The following is a 23,006-nucleotide window of genomic DNA, read 5'->3' on the forward strand; positions in this document are numbered from 1 at the left end:
TAGTCTTTCCAGAGGGTTTCTTCAGCATACGTCCTCGTATGCCTTTGGCTATAATTGAATTGTATGGGACAATGTCTTCTATACTTTGCATAGAGATAGCCATTAGCTGTAAATCACAGAATCGCTGAATGGCCCAAGTTGGAAGGGACCTCAAGGATCATGAATCTCCAATGCCCCTGCCACAGGCAGGGCCACCAACCTCCCCATTTAATACCAGACTGGGCTGCCCAGGACTCCATCCAACCTGGCCTTGAACACCTCCAGGGACGGGGCATCCACAACCTCTCTGGGCAGCCTGTTCCAGCACCTCACCATTCTCTCTGTAAAGAATTTCCCCCTGACATCCAACCTAAATCTTCTCTCCTTCAACTTAAAACCATTTCCCTTTGTCCTGCTGTTATCTACCCTTTCGAAGAGTTGACTCCCAAATAACAAATCATGTTAACCTGTATTTTTTTCCCTTTATGAGACTACTGCTGCAGCTTTATCCACTTCAAGTTCGTTGGTGCATAATATCCTTCTCGTATTTCCCACCAATAATTTGTTTTGAGATTGATTGCTCTGCACTAGCATGAACAGAGATGTACAAATTTCCGTGCACGGAACCATAAATGTTTTCCAAAACAGCTGCAGGAGCATTTGCAGCATAGCTCTATCCTAAGCTTCTGAATCCAGGCACATTTCACTAACATTCTCTCAGTGCTCGCCAGAAGAAGTAATGAAGATGTACAGTCAGTACGTGGCTGTGCTGGACACGTCTAGCTCAAGAGTTCAGACTGCATGAGCTTGTATTTAGGTTCACGTATCACATGGTTCCATCCAGAGCCTGCTTTGATTGGCATCTGCTCTCCTCCTGCTGTCACTGCAAACCAGAGCAAAGCTCCCATCGCCTTCTGTGGCAGAAAAGTCGGGCTGTAGCAGCCGGGGTCCCAGAGCTGGGACTCTGCAGTCACATTCATGAGCTCAGTTTAAGAAATCAGAGGCGCGGGAGAAACCAAACGGGGGCCTTTCCCACTCGGCACCCCCGCGGCAGGCGACGGCGGGCAGGGCTACCCGAGCACGGCCAGCTTTCGGTTTCCATTTCCCCAGTGGGGCACGGCCAGCTTTCGGTTCGCGTTTCCCCAGCGGGGCGGGGCGGGACGCAGCGCGGGAGCTGTCCGCAGGGAAGCGAGAGCCGGGCTCCGGCCGGTCGGCGTCGCGGGATGCCGGGAGCGCGGCGGCGGAAGCGGCAGGCCAGGCGGCAGCAGAGCGGGCGGCGGAGCGGGGCCCCGCGGAGGCCGCGTGATGCCGGAGGTGCGCGGCGGGGTGAGTGAAGGGACCGGGACGGGGCACGGTGTGCGTGAGGGGTGGTCGCTTTTAGAGCCGGTGGCACGGCAGGCAGAGATGGCGAAGTGTCTTCTAGAGGTCGACCGAGGGGTCGGCTGGTGTGCAGCAAAGTGGGATGCTGAAGCCCCAGGGGACGTGAGAAAATACTGCTTAGGAGGGAGCAGAAATGACTAAGGAGCCCCACGATGTGCTCATCTCTGCTTGGTCTGCAGAACCCGTGCAGGTAAAGGGAGAAGAGATGGTGCGGTGTTCAAACTGTGATGAGACGCATGTTCTCATTTACTCCTGTAATGGGAAGCTTTATGAACAGTGGACCACGGCTCCAGGCAAAACCTCTAAATCAAGGTAAGAAGCTTTCACAGGGCAGTGGTCAGAGAAAATGGCCCACTCTTCCTAAAAGTCATGTTCAAGAAACTTAGGCATAATCCTGATGTAAAGAGGAAACTCTCAGGCTCCTAGAACCCAAAACTTTCTTTTCATTTTTATTCAGCAAGAATTGCTCTGACTCTGAGATTAATACCAAGATATGAGCTGACTGAGATGCAGTTGTTACAGGTTCCTCTCAAAACTTAGTAACGATTGGTAGATGTACCAGTCCCACAAATGCCATGCAAATGACACGTGGCTCGGGGAAGCGGTGTGTAAAAGACCCAAACCCACCTGAACCTTGCCACTAGTCTATGAGGTTGACCAGCTTGTAAAATTGGCACAGCTGCTGGCTTGTTGGATGTTCTGCTAACTTGTCCAGGGATAAGCCTGATGCCGTTCAAGCTTCTTCTGGTGCCAACTGTGATCAGATCAGTTTGTGCAGCTGAAGGAGGATGGAGTAGGATGGAGTAGCAGAGTGAATTGACTGAGAGATGACCAATATTTTTTCTATGTAAATACTTCTAAACATGCTAGGACATGGTGAGCAGAATATTTTCTTCTTTTACTTTGTCTGACAGCACAACATCTGTTTTGATTTGGTATGTTTTCCTTATCTTTGTAGTCTGGTGAAAGAACTGGGAAACCACAATATTGTTCAAATAGCCTGTGGAGATCATCATTCCATGGCACTGTCCACAGGTAGCCTCTTTTATGCACTCTTCCTCCAAATGAAAGTTGCATTTGCTTGGCTTGCTCGGAAGGGAATGTTTGAATTACAGCCAGTAGTTAGTGACACCATCCGTGAGCAATTAGCAATAAGCAGAGGACAAATTGTGTTTGTTGTCAGATAGCTTTCCTTCCTAATGCTTAAGGACTTGCAGTTCTCTCTAATTCCTTAGCACTACCTCTCCTCAAAGGTTTGCTGTGGAGAGGAAATGTGTCCACCTCTCTCTACACTCATCAGATCTGCTCGTTTATAAGCCTGAACTCTTCTCTGTTTGGAAACTTATTGAAAGTGTGGGTTCAGAAGTGGTAACAGCCTTTGGTGAATTATACAGGCTGCATGGATCTGTCTTGAAGGGTACGGAAGGACACAGAGAGATGTAAATACTGATTGTGGTCTCACCTAGGAGCTAGATCTCTGAAACCAGCACTGATTCTCACTCTCAAAGTACTAAGACTCAAAGAAGGCAATGATATGGTGCTTTTTTTTGTTGTTATTGCATGCATGAAGGAGGTCATCTCTTTACCTGGGGCTTGAATACCCATGGACAGCTTGGAGTGGGGAGCCAAGACCCACCCATCACCCAGCCACAGCTGGTGAAAGGCCTACAGGGCATCCCAATTGCTCAAATTGCTGCTGGAGGAGCTCACAGTGTTGTTGTGTCACTCTCTGGAGCTGTGTACTCCTGGGGAAAGAACGATTTTGGACAGCTGGGACTCGGACACACCGAAGGTATGAAGAGAAAGCAGTTTGAGAGCAAAGCAGTGTGAAGATTGATGATTTTTTTCACAGGCACAGAAATGGTTCAGGAATGCTAAGCCTGCTTGGAACAGCAGTGGGCAGCAGAGACTTGGGAAGAAAGTATAGCTGGATAAGTTTTTTCTTTTGAAGCTGCTGCATACTGACCAGGAAATGCATGCAGGGACAAGGCATTTATGCGTTGTCTCTGCAGAAAATTTGGCAGCTTCCTGGCAGCACTGATCTCTGCTTTCTGGTGACAGCAACAAGACCCAAGGGAACAGCATGGAGCTGTGTCAGGGAAAGATTAGGTTGGGGATTATGAAAAGGTTCTTCACCAAAGGGTGCTTAGGCCCTGGAACAGACTGCTTGGGACTGTGGTTATGTCTCCACGCTGCCAGAGTTCAGGAAGTGATTATGCTTCCAGATATGGGATTTGATTTTTTAGTAGTCCTGCATGGAGCCAGGAGTTGGACACAATGTTCCTTATGGGTCCCTTCCAACATAGGAGATTCTGTGATTCCATGATCATTTTATATGAACAAGTGAATAGGCTGGGACCATAAAACTATGTGTTTCAGAGACCTCTTTTTAGGCCTATTATATCTCCAGGCAGTCTTGCATGAAAGAAATTTCTGTAATTTTCTGTGAATATAAGGTGGGAGAATAATTTGTCTTCAAACATAGAAGGCTACTGCAGAATTGCCTTAGCCAGATAGGACCTGAAATTACTGGAATGTCAGTATGTCCAGCTCCTGGAAAATCAGATATTTTGAAGCCAAGTACCTTTTGACAAACAAATATGAAAGTGCTGCATTTTATTTCAAACTTACTTAAACTGAATAGAAAAAGTACCATGAACAAGACAGAAGTGATGAGAAAAGGTTTTTGTAGTGTAGGGTAGAAAACAACTCAAAATGAAGTCATAAATACATGAATTGCTGTAAGATAGCAGTGTAAAATGCTAAAAATGTATTTACTAAATCTTTATTTGTGTGAGACACTTCAGTACACTTTCACTTTAGCTATGCTGTGTTTTCTTCCCAGACAGGGATTGCCCATCATATGTTGAAGCATTAGAGCACTGGAAGGCTGTATTTATCTCATGTGGGGCAGACCACACTGCAGTTCTTTCCAAGGTGAGTCTGAAACTGAAACAGAGAAATTGAAACTGCAGCTCCTGCTTACAGTCAACAAAGTGTGCTAACTATGGTAGTGGGAAAATTAGCCTTTGCTCAGATTCCTGTCACCTGGATGCAAGCTCTCACTGAGAGATAACAAATGAGAATCCTGCATTAAAGGGGTACAGTTCAACTCTGTACTTTCTGAACATACTTTCTTTTTCCATAACATGCCAGAGACTTAAGAAAATGTGAATAATATCTAATTCACGAGGGTTTGCTAATAGACGTAAGATTCTTAAGCAACAGGGAGTTACTTTCAGGAGTTAAATGTTTTTTCTTAGAAGTTAAAGGATTTGGACATATAAACAATGTAAGATTATGTTTGATGCAAAGTGAACTCTTTTTCTGTTTGAATCATGGATGTTTCTGAGGCCAGGCCCATATAATGTATAATGTATAATGTATTGCTGGGTCTCACTCTTAATGGTGATCATTTGAATGCCATTAATAATGCAGTTATTTGTTTCTTCACCTACAAGGATGGCTTGGTGTATACCTTTGGAGCAGGAGAGGCTGGCCAGCTGGGTCACAACTCCACCCGGAATGAATTAACACCTCGTGTGGTGGCTGAACTGTGGGGAGCAAGAGTTTCACAGGTTGCCTGTGGAAGGTGGGAAAGTACCTTAATAAAATGCCTTCTAGGTCAGAGCCTCAGATGAATCATTGAAGAACAGTAGAGAGGGAAATCACCAACATGTTTAAATCCCTGTATTCCAGTAGGTCAGTTCTGTCATTGTCCATTCTTCACTCACGGCCTGCCCTCCTGTCACAACTCAGCCAAAACCAAGAATGGGGAAAGAGTTGAAAAAAACACTAGGAGCCCTTGGCTTTTGGTATTTCTAGAAACAAAGGGTGTACTGGTTTCCAAAGGACAGAAGGCTGAGTGAGAAAAGTCACCGTTCACTTCAACAGACATGGGTCCTTAGAAAGAATCAAGGAATAGTGAAAACTATTGTTTCATTCTACCTTTCTGGAACTGAGACATAAAAAGTCTCCAGTTGACTTTCCTGGGTTTTAAGGCTCAGCAGCATAGAAGTTTCACATGGAAAAAAGTGGAAGGAAACTAGCAAGGCCTAGTGGTTTAATTTTGTGTGCAGAGTCAGGGTAAATCACAAACACTAGAGGACAGTATAGAAAATTTGAGTCTGTATTTTTTTACTGCAGAACGTTTATGCAAGGAAGGGTTCTATGACTTCAGTTAAAGAGACTATAGTTGGACGACCCCCCACTTTTAAAGACTAGCCTCAGCTATCCCCTCTGACAATGTGTCTGTAAATTTTATTCTGACTATTTTAGTGATATTAACTTATTGTGATAATATTCTTTTTCTGAACAGGCAGCACACCTTGGTCTACGTCCCATTTTTGGACAAAGTCTATTCGTTTGGTTCTTATCAAGGACAGCTGGAAAGGGAGAGAAAAGCTAATCAGTTGGTACCACTGCCCATCAATTCACCAGAGGATAATGGGAAATTCTGTCAGGGTAACGATGGCTGTAGATGCATATCATCTGTATTACTTTCTTCCACATCAGGCAACGGGAAGGTGTTTGCTTTCTTGATTTCTTGTTCACATTGAAAAACTGATGGCCTCCAGTGGCTTACACTATATCTTATGCTGGCTTAATTGTCCCAGCACAGTCTAGCGATGTGTAAATTTATTTGCTATTTGATTTATCAGCATGAGTAATGGCCACATAGAATCAATTTTAGACCATCATTTACTGAGTTGTTGTTTTTTTTTTAAATGTGCCACTTCTGTGCACTGACCTCTATGTAGTAATGACTGTCTTCAGATGTTCATATTAAAATTTTTTTACACTTTCACAGAAAACACATCGCAAAACATGACTGAAACTACTACAGAAAGAAAGGAAAATATCATTGATCTTCTCTTTAAGAAAAGGGTATGTGTATATTTGTTTATAGCTTCAGTATTCGACCACTGTTCACATTCCTGCCTGAAGCTTTTGATTTTTCCATACTGCCTTTAGTTCTCCAACTTAAAATATATCTCTTTGCACTTCTTTGCATGCTTGAGACCAGAAACTGACTTGTATTGCAACTATAAATTTGTTCTATATTTTTTGCATCTGGATCATGCTGGGTGACCACTAATTTTTTTCATATTTAGGTTGAAATGTTATCATGGTAATTAGCTTTAAAAAAGTTAATCTGCTAGATCTTTAATCTCATTGTATGTTCATGCATTTCATGCAGAATTCCTATCCTTTGAACGGAATTGCCACTCTGAATAGGAAAGAAGTGAATGCATGGATTTTTAATTCCAGTTCACAACATTGGAAGACTATAAAGAAGTAAGTTAGAACCCTTGTGACTTTTTTCTCCCCAACACATGATTTTTAATAAAAGAATAAAAATTACTGTTCGTTGAAGACTCCTGGAAACTCATGTTCAATCATTTAGTTGAGACCAGATCTTGTGGCAGAGCTCGTTATTTAGTTTTTGCACTAAGAAAACACATAAGCAACAGCTATTCAACATTTAAAGAATGATTTAAAGAGCATTTAAAAATCTTGACCAGTTCAGGTCTCTCTGTTTCTCTGACCACTTTTAGTATGGTTTGGCCAAGTTGTTCTGCACCGAGAAGAATGAGGGAGACAGAGACTGCTTTCCAGATGTCAACAGCAAGGCCCAACTGCAAATGCTTGATTAAGAAGCTGTTTTAGTCAGATAGAATAGAACTAGGAGTATTGGTAATGAGTAAATGTTACTCCCTACTGAGAATCCAGTTTTCACGCAGCAGCTGAATTTCCTATTGGTGCATTGCAGATCCCATCCATGGAGAGATTCCTCCTCTCTTCCACTGCATTGCCTTTCACACTGTGTAACAAATAAAATCATGTCCTCTCCTGACTTGTTTTGATGTTATCACTATCATAACCACCACCTGTGCACAGCATTGGCTGGTACAGGGTACTCAAGGAGGTTCCCTATGACAACTATACATGCTAACATAATAACTGTTCCTGCTTTAAGTATAAAGTCAAGCATGGGAAACACGGTTTTCTGAAGATCACTGACTCCACAAATAAAATGCCTTCTGCAATGCTCTCAATACAGTGCTATTAAGAAAAGTTTTACATGGTCAGGTGCAGATAGACTTGCACATATGGTTTTTTGTTCTTTCGGAATTCATGCACTGAAGGTACTGCTTATGTTGAAAGGACTTGCTTTGGTTTGTTTTTTCTTTTTTCTTTTTAATCTCAGGGTTATCGGACTGGTCTTTTCATCTGAGGCTTGCATCAACGGAAGTTTCTTGGATAAAAGGTAGTGCGTGCTGACTAAAATTAAGTTTTTACCCCCTAGTCTTACTAAAACTTGTTGCAGAAGCTCTTACTCTAGGAGATTATCCCACAGTGACATTTGACAGATTATGATAATGCTATTAGGCAGTATTTCAGTTCCCAAAGGGTTCATAATAGCTCTTCCCAGCACTGAAGTGCGAGTCACTTTAGGGTGAAATGCAGGAAGTCTCTTATTAACTGAGCATCACTACACAACACAGGAAGGACAAAATATTAATCAGGTCACTCCACAGTGAGAATATCGTTGTAGAACAGATGAAGCTGTACTCACTGCAGTTGTGGGGTTAACTTTTCTAAACTTTTTCAAATGTTGGGATGCTTCACTATTCACTCAGGTATTAAAACAGCTTGTTTGTTTGATTTAATTTTTAATTTATTTTTCCCTTCGTGACAGAGGCAAACATTTCAGAACTTCCAAAGAAACCTCAGGTGTAGACATGACTAAAGTGCTACAGTTTTATAAGAAGATCAGCAAGAACGTAGAAGTATACCAGGAGGTAAGGATTTGATACAAGAATTCTAACTACACAGACACTGAGAAACTATGGGTCTGACTGTCCTTTCCCTCAGAAGTTCAGATTTTCCCAGTCTTTTACAAACAAAGCAAAAACAAACAAAACAAAGAAACTTTCAGGAAACTTCACGAAGAGAAGGCACAGTTTGTTTATTGTTCCCGATGAAGCTATATACTAAGGAGATGGGATTGTATGAAAGTCACAGCGCAGGGAACAAGCCCTTTCCCAAAAAAGCTGACAAGCTTCTCTACAAGGGGAATTTATGGGAGAATTATCACAGTCTTTCTTCTAATAGAGCAAATAAAGAATGAATGAGTGACTCAGAATCAATCCGAAAACTCTGATTTTGAATTTGAATTGAATTTGAAGGTAGTATCCTAGACTTAGTGTGTGATGGAAGATAAGGGAACAAAATCTAGGAATTCCATACCAACCTAAATAATAGATTATTTTGGCATAACTCAACTGCATTTTTAATCTTTTTCTCTCTCTTTTCTTTTTCTTCTGAAGGTTCAAAAGGAGATTAATAATTTACTGCCATCATTGTCTTCTCCTGTTTCACCTGAAAATTTCAGAGTCTACTTGATCTTGCCTTTCCTTCTGCAGCAACAGAATTCTAGCTCTTACAGTACTCTCAAGCTGCTAGCAGAAGCTATCCTGAGGCTCCAGCAGAAGGACCTGCAAACTCTTGGTGGGGTTTGAAGTTGACGGAATTGAATGATTTACATGTTTGGCCATTTGGGGCTGTTGAGCAGGATATAATACTGCAGAAGCAATTTATGCCGGAGTTCAGCCTGGAAGACATGTTTTTGGTAGAAATATAAATATGGGGTCTACTACAGAAAAAGCAGGCACAAAAAACCCCTGTTTCTTGGCTTGAGGCTTACTAACTCTTAGTAGTAGTGTGAAATTAAGCATTTTATTAATTTGATAAGAAGGGAAAATGCAACTTCATCCAGAAATAGTAATTATTTGCATGTTACCTGTGGTGGATATCTTACTAGCTGTTGTTTTATTTACAGAATGCCTGTGGTCAAATCTAGAAATAGACCATTTCAAGAATCTGGTTGTTATATTTAGGAGGGTTTCCCTGAACTCTCTGACTCAACTTCTCCGCAATCGCTCTGTGGAATACCCACAAAAAATAGAGACCCTACAAATACTGCAGATTCTTTACCAGGTGAGAAGGTGCTTGGATCCTGAGATATGATGTATCAGTATGATTGGGAATATTTTAATCCTTTTTATTTGTTAAATTTTCTGGGTTTCCTTCTTACAAGGAAACATGGTTCCTCAATATTGCTTCAGGATTCTTTTTAGCTCTGCATCGCATGGCTTTGAAATAACTGAGTTGTCATGCTACCTACATACCCCAAATTTTGCTCTTGAACTGTGCCTGGCTGATTGTCTACAGAAGTGAAGAACTAAAGCCCCAGATGGGGAGGGGACACTTGCAGGAAGGAGTGCATACCTTGATGTGTGCAGGGCTATGGTTGTGCTGTTCATCACACAGCACGCCTATTCACTTGTGAGAATCCCTTGTCAGATCTCTCACCTTAGGAACTGCTCACAGCATCAAAATGACAGCCCACCAGTTTTGCACAGCACAGCAATAGTGTATGATGCTTTTGGAGTCTGCTAGCTGAGAAATTATGTGAGCCAGTAGAATTTGAGCACGTTTAGCCTGTATGAATAAAGGGAAGACAGAGGACAACAGATGTACTCTTCTCATAAAACATCCTTTTCCCTGCTGAGATTTTCAAAGTTTAGGAAGGAACTCACAGATAGTAAGAGTTGCTAAATTTTGTTCAGTATTCAACTCCCTTTTGGCTGAGAATGCAGATATGGGCCTCAACGTTTAGACTCTTGCGTGTATTCATCCACTGGATAAAATTCAAAAGTGCAGGAGAGTACTGCTTAGTAAGCAGCAACATCATTTGCAACCTTTTATGGTCACTCATTTCCAAAATCAGATCTTTGCCAGGCAACAAATATGAAAGCAAATGAGAAATTTCAGACTCTTTTGCAACATGATGGACAAAAAATATCCTTCAGGATGGAGTTCTGTTAAGGGGCCTTTGTTGTAAATGAAAATTGCTTTCCTGTAAGTTTTTACTCTTTGTGTGTGTGTGTGACTTGTCATTGTTGAGTGCTGTGCTACTTGTAGTGTTTCTATGCTTCCATTTTTGTGCTGGGTCTCAGAGTTATTTCTGCTGAGATCCCTGTTAATCCTATTCCGGTGCACAGCTCACTGGCTCTGTTGCCAGTCCCATTCATACTGTGTCTGTCAATACAGGTGAACTCCAGAGCTGGTTTCAAGCTACAAGACAGCGATTTCTATATACCTGAAATGAAAGAGATTATCCGTGGTTTTCAAGTCATGGGCATATCAGTAAGTATAAAATCTTAGCTGCAGTACAAAATGCTTATTTCACTATTTTGTTTAATAAATCAGTATAAGCAGAAAGACTCTAGACTTCACCCCAGTAACAGTGCATTTCCCCACTTCTCCAGCTGTTCTAAATAAATCAAGCCATTTATGATCTCAATATTTTAACAGCTACAATAGTGCTTTTCCGTTGATGAACCCCTAGTTTTGCGTGCCAGAGTTGTTCCCAGCATGTTCCTGCCTATGGCAGGGGGTTGGAACTAGAAAATCATAAAGATCCCTTCCAACCTAAACCATTCTATGATTTTATGATTTTATCATCTTAAGAAGATCTATTTGCTTCAAACTGGCAATGAGTACAAAATAGAACCACCAAGCATTATTACTATGCTTCTTGTATACTTCTACATGTTATGCCATTTATTTAACAGAATAATTGTGAAGGCTCTTTAAACTTTCATGGACAAACCCTATAGAGCACTTCTATTTACTTGTATCTAAAACAAGCCAGTGGTAATAATAAACAAAAAAATCTGTGAAATGGTTCACTTCTCGGTGATAGGAAGGCATGAAAATTAGCTACCAAATGCAACCAGTGTCACAGGAAATACTGTAAGTTAAATGGGACAGTAGAAGTGTCTACTACAAGTAGACACTAGAAGTCTATCACCTTGCACTAGATTACTCTGTATGCTGATACCTTACTGATATTATTGTGAATAATAAAACCAACAGCTTTTAACAACAACATGTAACTTGAGCATCCTGGACATTTTTTCTGTGTGTTTTGATTTAACTCAAGTATGGAAGAGGCTATTAAAATCACTTTCTATTTTACTCCCGAGGTACTGTAACACAAATGTCTGCACAGACAGTTCTGCAAAATTTCAGATGTTTCTCTGACAGGGTTTCCCACGCATTGACATGTTTAGAACCTGCTTTTATAAAGTGTGCCTCTATTGGTATAGCATACAAATACACATCAAAGGCATGTTTCAGAAATGCAGGATGGCAGTTCAGTCTCTCTACATACCCTTAAATCTGATTTTGCAAGTGAAAATCAACAGACGTTTTATTTTCATCTTTGTAATTTCAGCTGACGGTGCTGATTAAATATCCCTGCATTTTTAACATGAAGCACAAGCTGGTGATTCATCTTTTAGAATGCAAAAGACTGTCTTCATATTTCAACATTGTAAGTATGGCCTTTTTCTCCTTCTCAATTTAGAACAGAGAAGCACACTTCTAACAAATAGTTATTTTATTCTTCAGCATCCAGTCTTAACCAGCGTATTTCACAAACAGTGGATTTTTCCTGTCAGAAGAGAATGCCTCCTGCATGACATCTGGAATCATTTAAGAAATGCGAACAATGGCCAATTCACACATCTCTTAAACGTAAGATATCAAACGATGTATTTTTTCTTCAGCTCTAAATCTATTACTGCAGCGTTCTGAAGTATTGTAAGAAAGTTCTGCTGGGGACGTAAGTAAATCAGGAGAGCAGTATCATACATTCTTATTCCAGGTAGCTAATAAGCATTGTGGGTATAATTTAAATGCAATTGGCAGTGCTATTTACTGTGAAGTTGCTTTGGAATAATGTAATAGGATTGCTCAGGAAACCAGTCAATTGGCAAATTCCAGTACTGTTACTGCTAGATTCACTTTACTAGGCTAATTTGCTGTGCATGAAAAACCTGGTGGACAGACCTTTCTTGTCAGCACTAGAGGCCAGCAAGTGACATGGCCAAAAAAAGCTGGTTCTCTCATGGTGATGCTGCCTGGAGGAAAAGGAAGAATAATGCCCCCAGGAGGGAGGAAAAGCTGATTATAATGCTGCTGTTTCTCTGTGATTTGTGGTTTCCCCTGTACAAAGGTTTTGGTAGCCAGCAGGTATTGCAGTGCCAGCCCTTTCCTGCAAAAGTAATTTGTTGGCTGACATGGAATCCGGACACCTGGTTCCCTGCCCAGAGCTGAGCTGAGCTCAGCCCAGGGACCAGGTGCCTGTGTTCTCAGTCACTGACACGAGGGCTGTTTGGTATTGCACCTGTGGAGCAAGACATTACCCAATTCTGGTTCTTCCCAAGTGAGCCTTCTTGCCAGCAAGTTGTCAGAGCTTTTCCTTCATATACATCTAGAAGAAGATTCACAAATGGCTTCTAGAGCTACCTTTGCTTTTTTCTTTCTCACTGTGTCAGCTGAAAAAGGTGTCGTTTTTTTTAAACATAGGCAATAAGGTCTGTGCTCTGTAATATGCACTACATGAACCCCTCTTCATTGATAGCACAAAGAGCCCTTACAGATAACTGTGCTTACCTCGAGTAAGCCCTCCAGTATGTCTTTCATGAATCCCAGCACTATTTGTGCAGCAGTAGCCTGATCAGTGTAATTGCTTTGTTAATTTCTTGCCAGTAGACACTGGCTGAGATCTGTGATGTTTCCAACACAGTACTGCAGTTCTGATTCTTTTCAGCAATTACAGGACATTGCGTCACTCCATTCCCTAGCGTTGCTGTAAATGGGAACAGGGAAAGCTGAAGTATTCAGCAGAAGAACCTTCTGTTCCTTCTCTACTAAGAAGGAGATAATGTTAAGGAGAAAGATACTCGACACATATCTAGAGTATCCAAACAACATTCTTCCTTCAACTCAAGGCCTGTTATCAAACATTAAGCTAATTTATTTTACATTCCTCTGACACTAAGACAAATGCATTTCAATACATCAGGCCAAGGCAAACAATATCAAAGCTTATGAACCAAAGAGAGATTCGTACCACCCCATGTAGTCACTGCTTATTATTTGATGTTATTTCAGTCAGGGTGCAGTTGTCTAGCACAGATGGTTACCCCCTAGTACATTTTCAGTAGCCACTAGAGACGCAGAACTTGAAGAGATACACTAGAAAGAAATAACGTTTGTTATTCCTCCTCCTTCTCTTCCTTTGCATTAATTAAGTAACAGGTTTATTGCAGAGGACTGCATAGAGTTCAGACACCACCAGGCAAATGCTGACAGTCACCAGTGCCACAACAGACGTTTCAGATCAATTGTGAGACCTGGCTAAATTAAACAAACTGCGTTGTTCTAGAGAAGGGGGTTAGCAGAGGCACTGTGCTAATTGTGCCTAAAAAGCTTAATTCCCATCCAAGTCCACAAGTGGAAGAACACATAAACCGGTATCGTGACAGGAAGCAGGAGGCTGTAGAAACACAAGCTGTTGGTGCTGGTGCAGCCCTGAGGGAAGGTTTCATCCACGCTGGCCGAGTAGAACAAGCCCGCTAGGGACAGGAGAGGAACGAGCACGGTCAGCGTGGGCAGGGAGGGGAGCAGGCCGCCCCCTGCCATCGGCGCGTCGCCTCACGGCTGCTCCGAGCCCTCTGCCGGGGGCCGCTTCCGCGTCGTCCGGGCTGCCTCCGGAATCATGTTCGGGATGCCATCGATGACGGGGTACGCGATGCCCAGCTCCTCGTTAATGAGCTCGTTAGTCGATTCTTCGTACCTGGGCAGCCGAGCAAAAAAAAACAAAAACGGGGAAAAAAAAAAAGATAAGGGAGGCGTCAGTGAGCTGGCTTTGCCTTCAGGCCCGCCGCTCGCTCGCAGGCCCCGGGCCCTCACCTCAGCGGCCGCTTGGAGAGCGGACACACCAAGAAGCGCAGCAGCGACGGCTCCAGCGGCCGCCCCGGCCCGGGGCCCTGTTCCTGCTCCTGCCCGCTCGCCCGGCGGCTCCCCGCCGCGCCCCGCAGCGCGGCCACCACGCCGCGCCCGCAGCCGCGTAACATGGCGCCACCCCGAGCCGCCGCTCCGCCTCCGGTGCCCGGCGGAGCCGTGCCGGGCTGCGCGCCGCCGCCGCCGCGCTGTGGTTCCGGGGCGGCTCGCTACTCGGCCGCTCTCACCATGGCTGTCGCCGGGCTCGCAGGTGCGCTTCGACGGCGAGGAAGGACAAGGAGGAGGGCTGCTCCGGGAGTTCTTCACAGTCGCCGCCAAGGCCCTCTGCGATCCCCAGAGCGGTGTCTTCCGCCACTTCCCCTCCAGACTGGTCTGGTTCCCCAGGCAGGTAAGCTTGCTCGCCTGCGCCTGAGCCGACCTCGAAGAGAGAGCCGTGCTCGAAGAGAGAGAGAGGCGTAACTTCATCTGTTTTTTTTACGTTCCTGTTTGACTAGGCGTCAAGCCACGATGACACCTTTCTGCTGGCGGGCACCCTGTTGGGAATGGCCATGTATAACCATTGCCAGACTCCCTTACCATTCCCCAGGGTTCTCTTCAAGAAGATGCGGGATGTCGAGCCGACCCTGGAGGACCTGGAGGAGCTGATACCAGCAGTTGGCAGGTATGGAATGTCAGTGTCCTAAGGTGTGAGATTCCTAAGGCAGTTGTTAATTTTATGTGAAGCGGGTCTTCTAGCTAGGTGATTCACACAGCAATCTTGGAAGCAGTACTTTAATGTATTAACTAACAGTTTTCACTATGATGTCAAGGTAGACCTTATGCATAAACACAGTTTTAACCCATACTGCAGGCACATCAAATCTGCAGGCATGTGCCCACATGCTGGGTTTTCACTGCTGAGAAATATTTCGGGCAGATATTGCAGAACAAGTTGCTGCTGCTACAACACTGAACTTGTAAGCCCCTGAAGCACAACATTCCACACAAGTGCTATAAACAGCCCATCACAACCTCTTCCCTGGAGCCCATGACTGTGTCAAAGGGCAAGAGCCCTCGGTAGACTAAAGTGTCAGGTTGCCTGCAATGCTTTGAGAGACACTGCACTACAAAACAGTTATTCTAGATCATCCCACTGATGGACAATGCAATTCCTTATTAAATGATCTTTGAAAGGAAAAAGCTGTGGTCTCAGCCCATTTGCCACTGGAATTGATCTCTGCATGAAATTCCTGAAGGGCATGGGGATAGTCTTGTTTTGCATCCTTCACTGTCAAGGCATTTCCCTCAGATCACAGCATGAGAAGAATACAAGTTCAGTTTAGAGCTCTTTATGAAGGCTTGGTGTGAGTACAGATGTTCTATCCGTATGTGCATTTAAATACTGCTTGCCAAAGAATGCTTTCCAGCCAGTTTGACTGTAATAAATTATCTTTATGTCCCTTCTCTATTCCCCCCCCCCCCCCCCTTTTTTTTTTTTTCTTGAAAGGAATCTTAAGAACATTTTGAAGGAAGAATCTGAGCATAACCTTGAAAGCCTACAGATGACCTTCGTGGTAAGACTCCATTGTGTCATTCATATGTGCCATGCATGTAAAACAGGCAAAAAAGTATCCCATCACAAGTGATATAAAAACTTATCTATAAACTCCAACTAGCAAGAGTATAGAAAGAAAAAGTGCTAGATATAGCTCATATATGCTATCACATACACAGATATATAAATATTTAAATACAGATTTAGTGTCTGATGTTTTTCTTTATTCGTATAGCAAATGGAAGAAGGAGGTTCTGTGGTTGAGCTTAAAAAAAATGGTGCCAACATTCTTGTCACTAAGCATAACAGGTCAGTTTTATTTTTCTCATCCTGTGTCTGTTATGTGTTTATGAAATACCATTTATAGAAAATAGCTATTAGAAAACACTGAGCTTGAACAGTGTTGTTGGTCTCAGTGCAGCAGCAAAAGCCTTGTGCTTTCAGATTGTGCTGTATGTATGCCAGACATTAGCAGTTTGTGCAAGGAATGAATAAGACAGGGATCCTGGGACATCTAGCAATGACTAAGTCATACCAGGCCTAGTGGGGAAATTCATAAACATATAAAATATCACTGAACAACATATGCAGGGATATTATAAACAACTTGATGTATCTTTTTAAAGTTCTTTTAACAGCAAAATATTTCTTCTTTAGTTACATATATGAAACATACCTTATGCATAACAGAAGAGGAATTTATCAATGAGGTGTTGCATCACCATTAACCTCAGCACAGAGTACAAAGAACAAGGCTGTGGCTTAAGTTCATGTGACTACTCTCCGTAAAGATTTTGTATTGGCAGTTGTATAATCAACGAATATACAGATATTATAATTAAGAAATATCCAGGAAATATTAGGCTAAGTAAGATTATTGTAACAGGAAGATAATAAATGGAAAATGCTTACTGATGTTGTAGGCTCACAATATTCTCCACAAAGAGTGATCTCCAGGAAGAGATCCTTCCTGGATCTCTTTAAGTGCAGGAAGTCTGCACTTAAATGGGTCTAGGAGAGGTGCAGCCAGGCTCCACCCCTTCTGGTAGCACAGGTGAATTACCTTCACCTGTGTTCCCATAGCTGACTCATTGCTTGCCTCACGTGGTCAATCAGAGGTTCAGGCCACGATTCAGCAGTTCCCATACAGCATTTAAAGCAGGTGGTACGGAATAAAGAATAAGAAAGAAAGTTCTTTATATTTCTCTTTTTCAAAAATTACCTCTTGTGTTGTTTGTTTGAATCAAAATATCTTTGCAGGAAGGAATTTGTTGACTTGTATGTGAATTACATGTTGAATGAATCAGTACGGAAGCCATTTGAAGACTTTATGCGAGGTTTTTCAAGAGGCTGCCCAGCTGAAAGCTGGAAGATGTTTCTCCCTGTTGAGCTCATGATTTTTCTCCTGGGACACACAAATTATGACTGGCATCTGCTGAAGAAGGTATCAGTTACAAGCAGAGTGGCCTTTTGCTGTTATGCACAAACTGTTTGCTAAGCATAAACTCTTTCTGTCCTGTTCTATTATTGGATGCATAAGTCCCAAATATAAAAATAGTAGCTCAGGGGAATGTTTTTATCATTTGTATCATTGTTCTGATCAATTTCCAAACTACACTAGGTACAAGAGTATAGGGTAAGAAAGATCAGTCTTAAAAAAATGAATGAACGGGCAGATTCCAGGCATGAGGAGGATCTGAACACCTGTGAAGGGATTATGAAATTTATCAGATAAACTGTTGCTGCTTTCAATAAAAACAGAAATAGCAAGGCCAATTTTAATTTTTTCTTTTCAACAGAATGTGAGATATGTGCACTACAAAGAGTCACATCAAACCATCACGAATTTTTGGTCTGTGTTTCACAAGCTCCCAGAAGAAAAAAAGAAAAAATTTCTTGGTAATATTTTGACATTCTGGACTTTCTTATAGCTCTCCCTCACAAGACAGATTGAGATGCTTGTGTATGAAAATACTGTACTTCCAAACCTCTTTTCAGTGTGCTTCCAGCCCCCCTCCCCCATTTTCTAGTGTAAGCCACAGCAAATTGGCACAAAGAATAGCACAGTCACAGTTCTGACCTTTCTCACAGAATCACAGAATCACAAGGATGGAAATGACCTTCAAGATCATCTAGTCCAACCACCCTCCCATTCCTATTCATTCTCATCTCCCTTGAGGCTTGCTTAAACACATCCCACACTCCTGAACCTTGCAATTAGTTTATTCCTTGCTTTTTGTAGAGATCAGTTGTTGGTCAGAGGGCTCAACTTTAATGCTGACATGAGCCGTTGAGCTTTCTCAGAGGATCACAGAAGCTAATTCATCCTTTTTAATTGGGGAAGGTCAAACCTTGCTTGGCTTTTCTCATTCACAAAGTCTGTATAAGTAAAAGTAAAAGGTTTATACTTAATATAAATCAGCAAAAGACTATTATATTCAGGTACAAATTCAGTAGTGCCATATAATCAGCTAATGTAAATAGCTGTATGTTTATACTGACTTTCCTTCATGTTTTTCATCTTTCAATAGCATTTTCTTTCTTTCTTTCTTTCTTTCTTTCTTTCTTTCTTTCTTTTTTGTTTGCTTTAAATTTACTAATTTGCTTCCCTTTCCCCCTCTTTTGTTTAGCCTTTATATCAGGATCTGATCGAATCGTTCCTTTTGGACTAGAGTATTTTGTATTTTCTATTGAAGACCCTCTGTTTGAAGATCCAGATAATTTATATCCTTCTGCCCAGACCTGCAGCTGCACTCTCTTTCTCCCCAAGTACAGCAGTAAAGAAATACTTGAGGAAAAATTACTCTCTGCCATAGAGTATAATGAAGGTTTTGGCTTGAGGTAGCTCTTGGTCAGAAGCATGTTAAAGCATAAACAAGAAAACAAGTGGTTGTCTCACTTGTAGTATTTTTCCTGATTTATTCTGGTGTAGTGATTTCTATTCTGCCTTATTTTTACTGCACTTTATAAAAACAATTGAGTGTGTGTATTCAACTGAGAATGTTTATTGATTATTAAATCCTTGCAAGAAGCAACTTGGTAACCAATTATATTTAAATAGATGCTCATCCTGCACTTTAGTGGTCTTAGTTGATGAGCTTTCAACAGTAAGGTTTCTGTTATTTGTACATTACCAAACACACAATTAGCATATGCTAAGCAGTAATCACTGCAAGAGGGAGCTAGAGTAACATTTTCATCTGTATTAGTTAAGGATTCTTTTGGAAAATAATCCAACTGTAAGGAACCATGTTTCTTCAAACTTTGAATTGAGGAGCAGCCTGTTCTTGCCTGAATATGGCCTTTGAGTTATCTGAGAGAAGTTCTAGGATGAGGACTTGATCATTCCTAGAGTTTGCCAGGACAAATCTGTATTTGTAATGGATGTTTTATTAGTCAGTGTGATAATATTTGTTGTGTTGATTTGCATCTTCTAGGGAGTTGGCTGGTAATTAATAAACCAGAATTTTAGGCCTGCAGAATGCTCTGACTACAGAATCTTGTGAACATGAGGCTTGTGAGGCTGCTGGAAGCTCACTACCAAAACTGACACTTAGCAACAGCAGGCAGGATGTAAAGGCGGGAGGTTTATTTTTTTCTATACGTTTTACTTTATGTAAAATATATGTATTTATTTAGAGAAAAATGATTGTGATTTTTCAGCAGTCCTCTTGCATTTCTTATAGTCAGTGGACATACATGTGTAACAAAGGCTTTTACTGTGCTAAATTGATTGATTAAATTTCTACACTCGTGGCTGTGTGTTCCTCCATTATGTGACTGCCTATGTGTGACAGCATATCCATTTTCTATCCTTTATATGGGTGAGTCCCTCACAAGGGGAACCAAAGGTTGGTGTAAAAGTGTTTCAGACAGGTGCACTGCATACACTGAACAAGTCAAAGTCTTTTACGTTTCATACGGAAGGATCTTTATATGAATGTAGAAATGTGGAGCGAGAAGATGACAGTTTTTACATCCTCCTCTGCCTAGACTTTGTGTTGTACATTACACACAATGCCCTGCTCCAGAGCCACTGTACCTTAGTGATGAATAAAGTGTTCTACTCCCATGCTGCAAAAGGTTAGGGTCTGTCACTGTAAGCTTCTCCAGGAACACTCAGGGAACTAGCCTGTTGCCATCTGCCAGACACACTGGTGTGTTTGTAGGTATGGGTATCACAGCAGTGCCCCTAGTTGAAGCTAAGGGCATTGATAAAATTCACAGTGCAAGATCAGGTTGCACCCAAAAATATGTCATTTGAAGACAGGTGAGAAATGTACAGGGAATGCAGAGAAAATAACTTTTTTTTAATACTACTTCTCAGAGGACAGTTCAAGGACACTGCTCAGAGCTTTCATGTGACAGCCCCAGCAGCCTTTCCCTCCATACTGTCACAGCCTGTCTCAGAGAAAAACGTGCCTCCAGGCCTCTTTCTGCTCTCTCAAAGGCCCAGAGAATTGAGCCTAGGTTCAGAAAAAGAAACCAGGAGCTAGGCTTTCTAAAGGGCTTGGCAGCCTCAGTCACTTGTCTCACCTCTGTAGCAGAGCTTTTAAAAACGTGCGTGCTGATAGACTGAAAGCCGTGTTTCATGTGCATCCACAGGGGAGCCTTTGCAATGAAACAAAGTACAAAGCCTACTTAATGAAATAGACTAAACAGCATAGCAGTGATACCCTTTGTCACATATAAGGATATTCAAATTACAGGGATTCCTCCAGGAATACGTAATTTTCCCAAGGGTACATGTAAGTAAGGTGAAATACTCTATACCTCAGTAGGCAAAAAATACTACTGCGACATAGTGTGCATCAGTGAGACCAGTAAGGAAAATAAAGGGAGGCTACTTCTTCAAAATGCCTATTATATATAAAAACAGTAAACCCTTTTTGGCAGTGATTGTTGGGCCCAGTGCTTTATTTCTTTAGGAAAGGAACAGTTTCCTAGGAAAGACTTAGGTGTTTTTCATGAAATTCCAGCTCAGTATAAAGGACTTTGTTGCATATTAAGAAAGTTGCCATATAGCAAGCAGTGTAGAAAAACTGCAGGCTCTTACCTCAGGTGCTAGAGTGCATAGCTGAGTGGGGAAACCGGGTACACAGCAGTGGTGAGAGGAAGAGGGGCACAAGTGGCTCAGAGGATGCCAGCTGTCATCCCAGTGGCACAAAAGGGACACGTGCTCGTGCCCTGGGCAGCCTCTTCAAGAAGAAGTTCGTGTGGTCTGCTCAAGGTGTCTTTCTTTCCATATTATGTGAAAAGAGTCACCATCCCACCCTAGCTGATGCTACCACACCATGACAGCTGACAGTTGTCACAGCTTAGCCTGCTGCTGCTCTTTAGCAGCCTGCTTCTGCCTGCTTCATTCTGTCTTTCATTTATTCAATTATTTTTAATGCTTTTCTAAGCCTCTGTTATGGCGTGGAAATCCAGAGTGATCTTCTGTCCTCTGCAAGTCCGTAAAAGATGTATCCTGTTCAGATTTCGAAACAACCCATCAGAGATTAAATGATAATAGGTTTATTTAGAGCCTGAAGGAATTTCCTTATGATGCAACAGCACATGGGAGATTAAATCCCAGAGTACTTTTCAAGGCTATTTTTAATTTGTCCTCAAATAAGCCCTGCTTTTATTAAAGACTTTCCAAAGGAGTAGAATAGAGCACTCTGTCGTTTTCTGAAATGACTTTGAGCACTGAGCTGCATCTACATTTTCTCAAGCAGTGCTTATTATAAAATACGTGAAGAAATACAATGTGAGTGAGCCTGATACTCAGTTGTGAGTTTAAAAGTCTTCACATGGGTATCACAAGTGTATTGAACCTATAGTGGGACTTTTTTAGACTGCTCTTCTGATCCAAACGTCACCTGTAGAGATGTGCAGGAACTCTGCAAAGCAGCGGATGGAGAGCGGATGTGGGGCGACCAGGATGCACCACACAGAAAAACCACTTCCATGGCTGGCAGCCAGACCCCACCTTGGCTGCTGGCATGGGCAGCTATCCCTGGCTGATCCCTTTCAGCAGAAGACTGCCAGTGGCACCTAGAAAAGGGCTCTGGTGGAAAATACCCACCAGAAGAGGGTTGACAGGGCAGCTGAAAGCTGCCAAGTCATATGCCACCACTGACACCCATGCAGCTCTTGACACTGGGCAGCTGCTTAGCTGCTTGGGACAGGAGATAGATGATTGATAAATTAATATGAGGTGTAGATCTGGGCATCTCTGGATATTTTCTGACCTGCTGTCCGGATAAATTCAGCTTCACGTTGAAGGAGCTTCTTTTTCTCAGCAGGATGATCTCAGCCATTAAGGAAAGGGCGAGCTTCCTTTGACCTCTTGGGGCAGCCATTACCAGCAGTGGAGCATAGGCCTGAGCGCTGGCTGCCCAATTCTGCCTGGAAAACCAGGGACGGGAAAGTCCGTGGCGCTGCCAAATGGAGCCGTCACGAAGGGGCTGCCCGCGGGAGCAGAGGAGCCTCCAGAGGGAGCCGCGCGCAACGGAGCGCGCGGAAGCCCCCAGTTCACTTGGGCGGGTTTGCCGTTTTACACCGTTACGGAGGACGGGCCTTGAGAGCTCTGCACGGACTCGAAACACGCGCAGTTAGCGGTGGGTTTCAGCAACAGATTCCTCTGCCGACACCTCCGCACGGCGCGCTCAGCAGCCTGCCGTCACGTCGGCACACCGCGCCGCTGCGGCCCTCGCGGTGAGGGAAGGGCCCGGCAGCCGCAGGGAGCCGCCCGCCGCCCCGCCCGGCGCCGGCCATTGGCCGCGAGCAGCCATTACTCCCGCGGGCGGCGGTGGGGGGCCGGACTTGATCGTCGCCGCGGCGGCAGCGGCAGGTGAATTGGGGGGCCGGGGGTGATCGGGTGGTATGGATGTTGCGGAGGAGCTCCTTGCGGAGGGCGCGAGCGCGGAGTGCCCCAGCGGGCGCCCTGCGTCCCCGCGGGCGCGCCGCGAGGGCTGGGAGGCGGGCGGAGGGGCTGACGGCTGGGGCCGGCTTCCTGCGTGGGGCAGCGAGAAGTGCGCAGCTCCCGGGTGCGATCGTTCCCCGTCGCTCCTCGCGTTCCTCTGCGCTGCTGCGGGCGGCGGGCCGGCCGAAGCAGGAAGGGAAAGGGGCTCGATGGCAGCGAGCGGCTATAAATCCCGTCGCTGTGCGGCCGCGATGGTACAGGAGCGTTGCCGGCTGAGTTGCTGCCTTGGCCAGAATGGGAAACGAAGCGTGAAGCTTC

The 23,006-nt window shown here is 43.4% G+C and overlaps 2 protein-coding genes across 2 annotated transcripts; one reads left to right on the top strand and one right to left on the bottom strand.

Annotated features, from left to right (window-relative positions):
• Window positions 1–1,284: 1,284 nt before the first annotated feature.
• LOC306945349 (E3 ISG15--protein ligase HERC5-like) lies at window positions 1,285–18,623 on the top strand (the record flags this gene model as incomplete). Its single annotated transcript, XM_079534076.1, has 23 exons — window positions 1,285–1,461; window positions 1,550–1,671; window positions 2,318–2,394; window positions 2,930–3,151; window positions 4,205–4,296; window positions 4,821–4,951; window positions 5,678–5,823; window positions 6,170–6,246; window positions 6,560–6,657; window positions 7,571–7,630; window positions 8,063–8,165; window positions 8,694–8,874; window positions 9,206–9,363; window positions 10,480–10,575; window positions 11,669–11,767; window positions 11,845–11,970; window positions 14,495–14,632; window positions 14,739–14,905; window positions 15,731–15,797; window positions 16,014–16,087; window positions 17,039–17,222; window positions 17,578–17,677; window positions 18,409–18,623. The coding sequence occupies 23 exons, from the start codon at window positions 1,285–1,287 to the stop codon at window positions 18,621–18,623; spliced, it is 2,910 nt and encodes a 969-aa protein (XP_079390202.1).
• On the bottom strand, window positions 13,616–13,923 carry PIGY (phosphatidylinositol glycan anchor biosynthesis class Y; the record flags this gene model as incomplete). The annotated part of the gene is made up of 1 exon (XM_079534291.1): window positions 13,616–13,923. The coding sequence occupies one exon, from the start codon at window positions 13,921–13,923 to the stop codon at window positions 13,693–13,695; it is 231 nt and encodes a 76-aa protein (XP_079390417.1). The 3' UTR covers window positions 13,616–13,692.
• Window positions 18,624–23,006: the final 4,383 nt, after the last annotated feature.

This window comes from Tetrao urogallus (assembly GCF_951394365.1).
Source record: "Tetrao urogallus genome assembly, chromosome: 4".
Lineage (NCBI taxonomy): Eukaryota > Metazoa > Chordata > Aves > Galliformes > Phasianidae > Tetrao > Tetrao urogallus.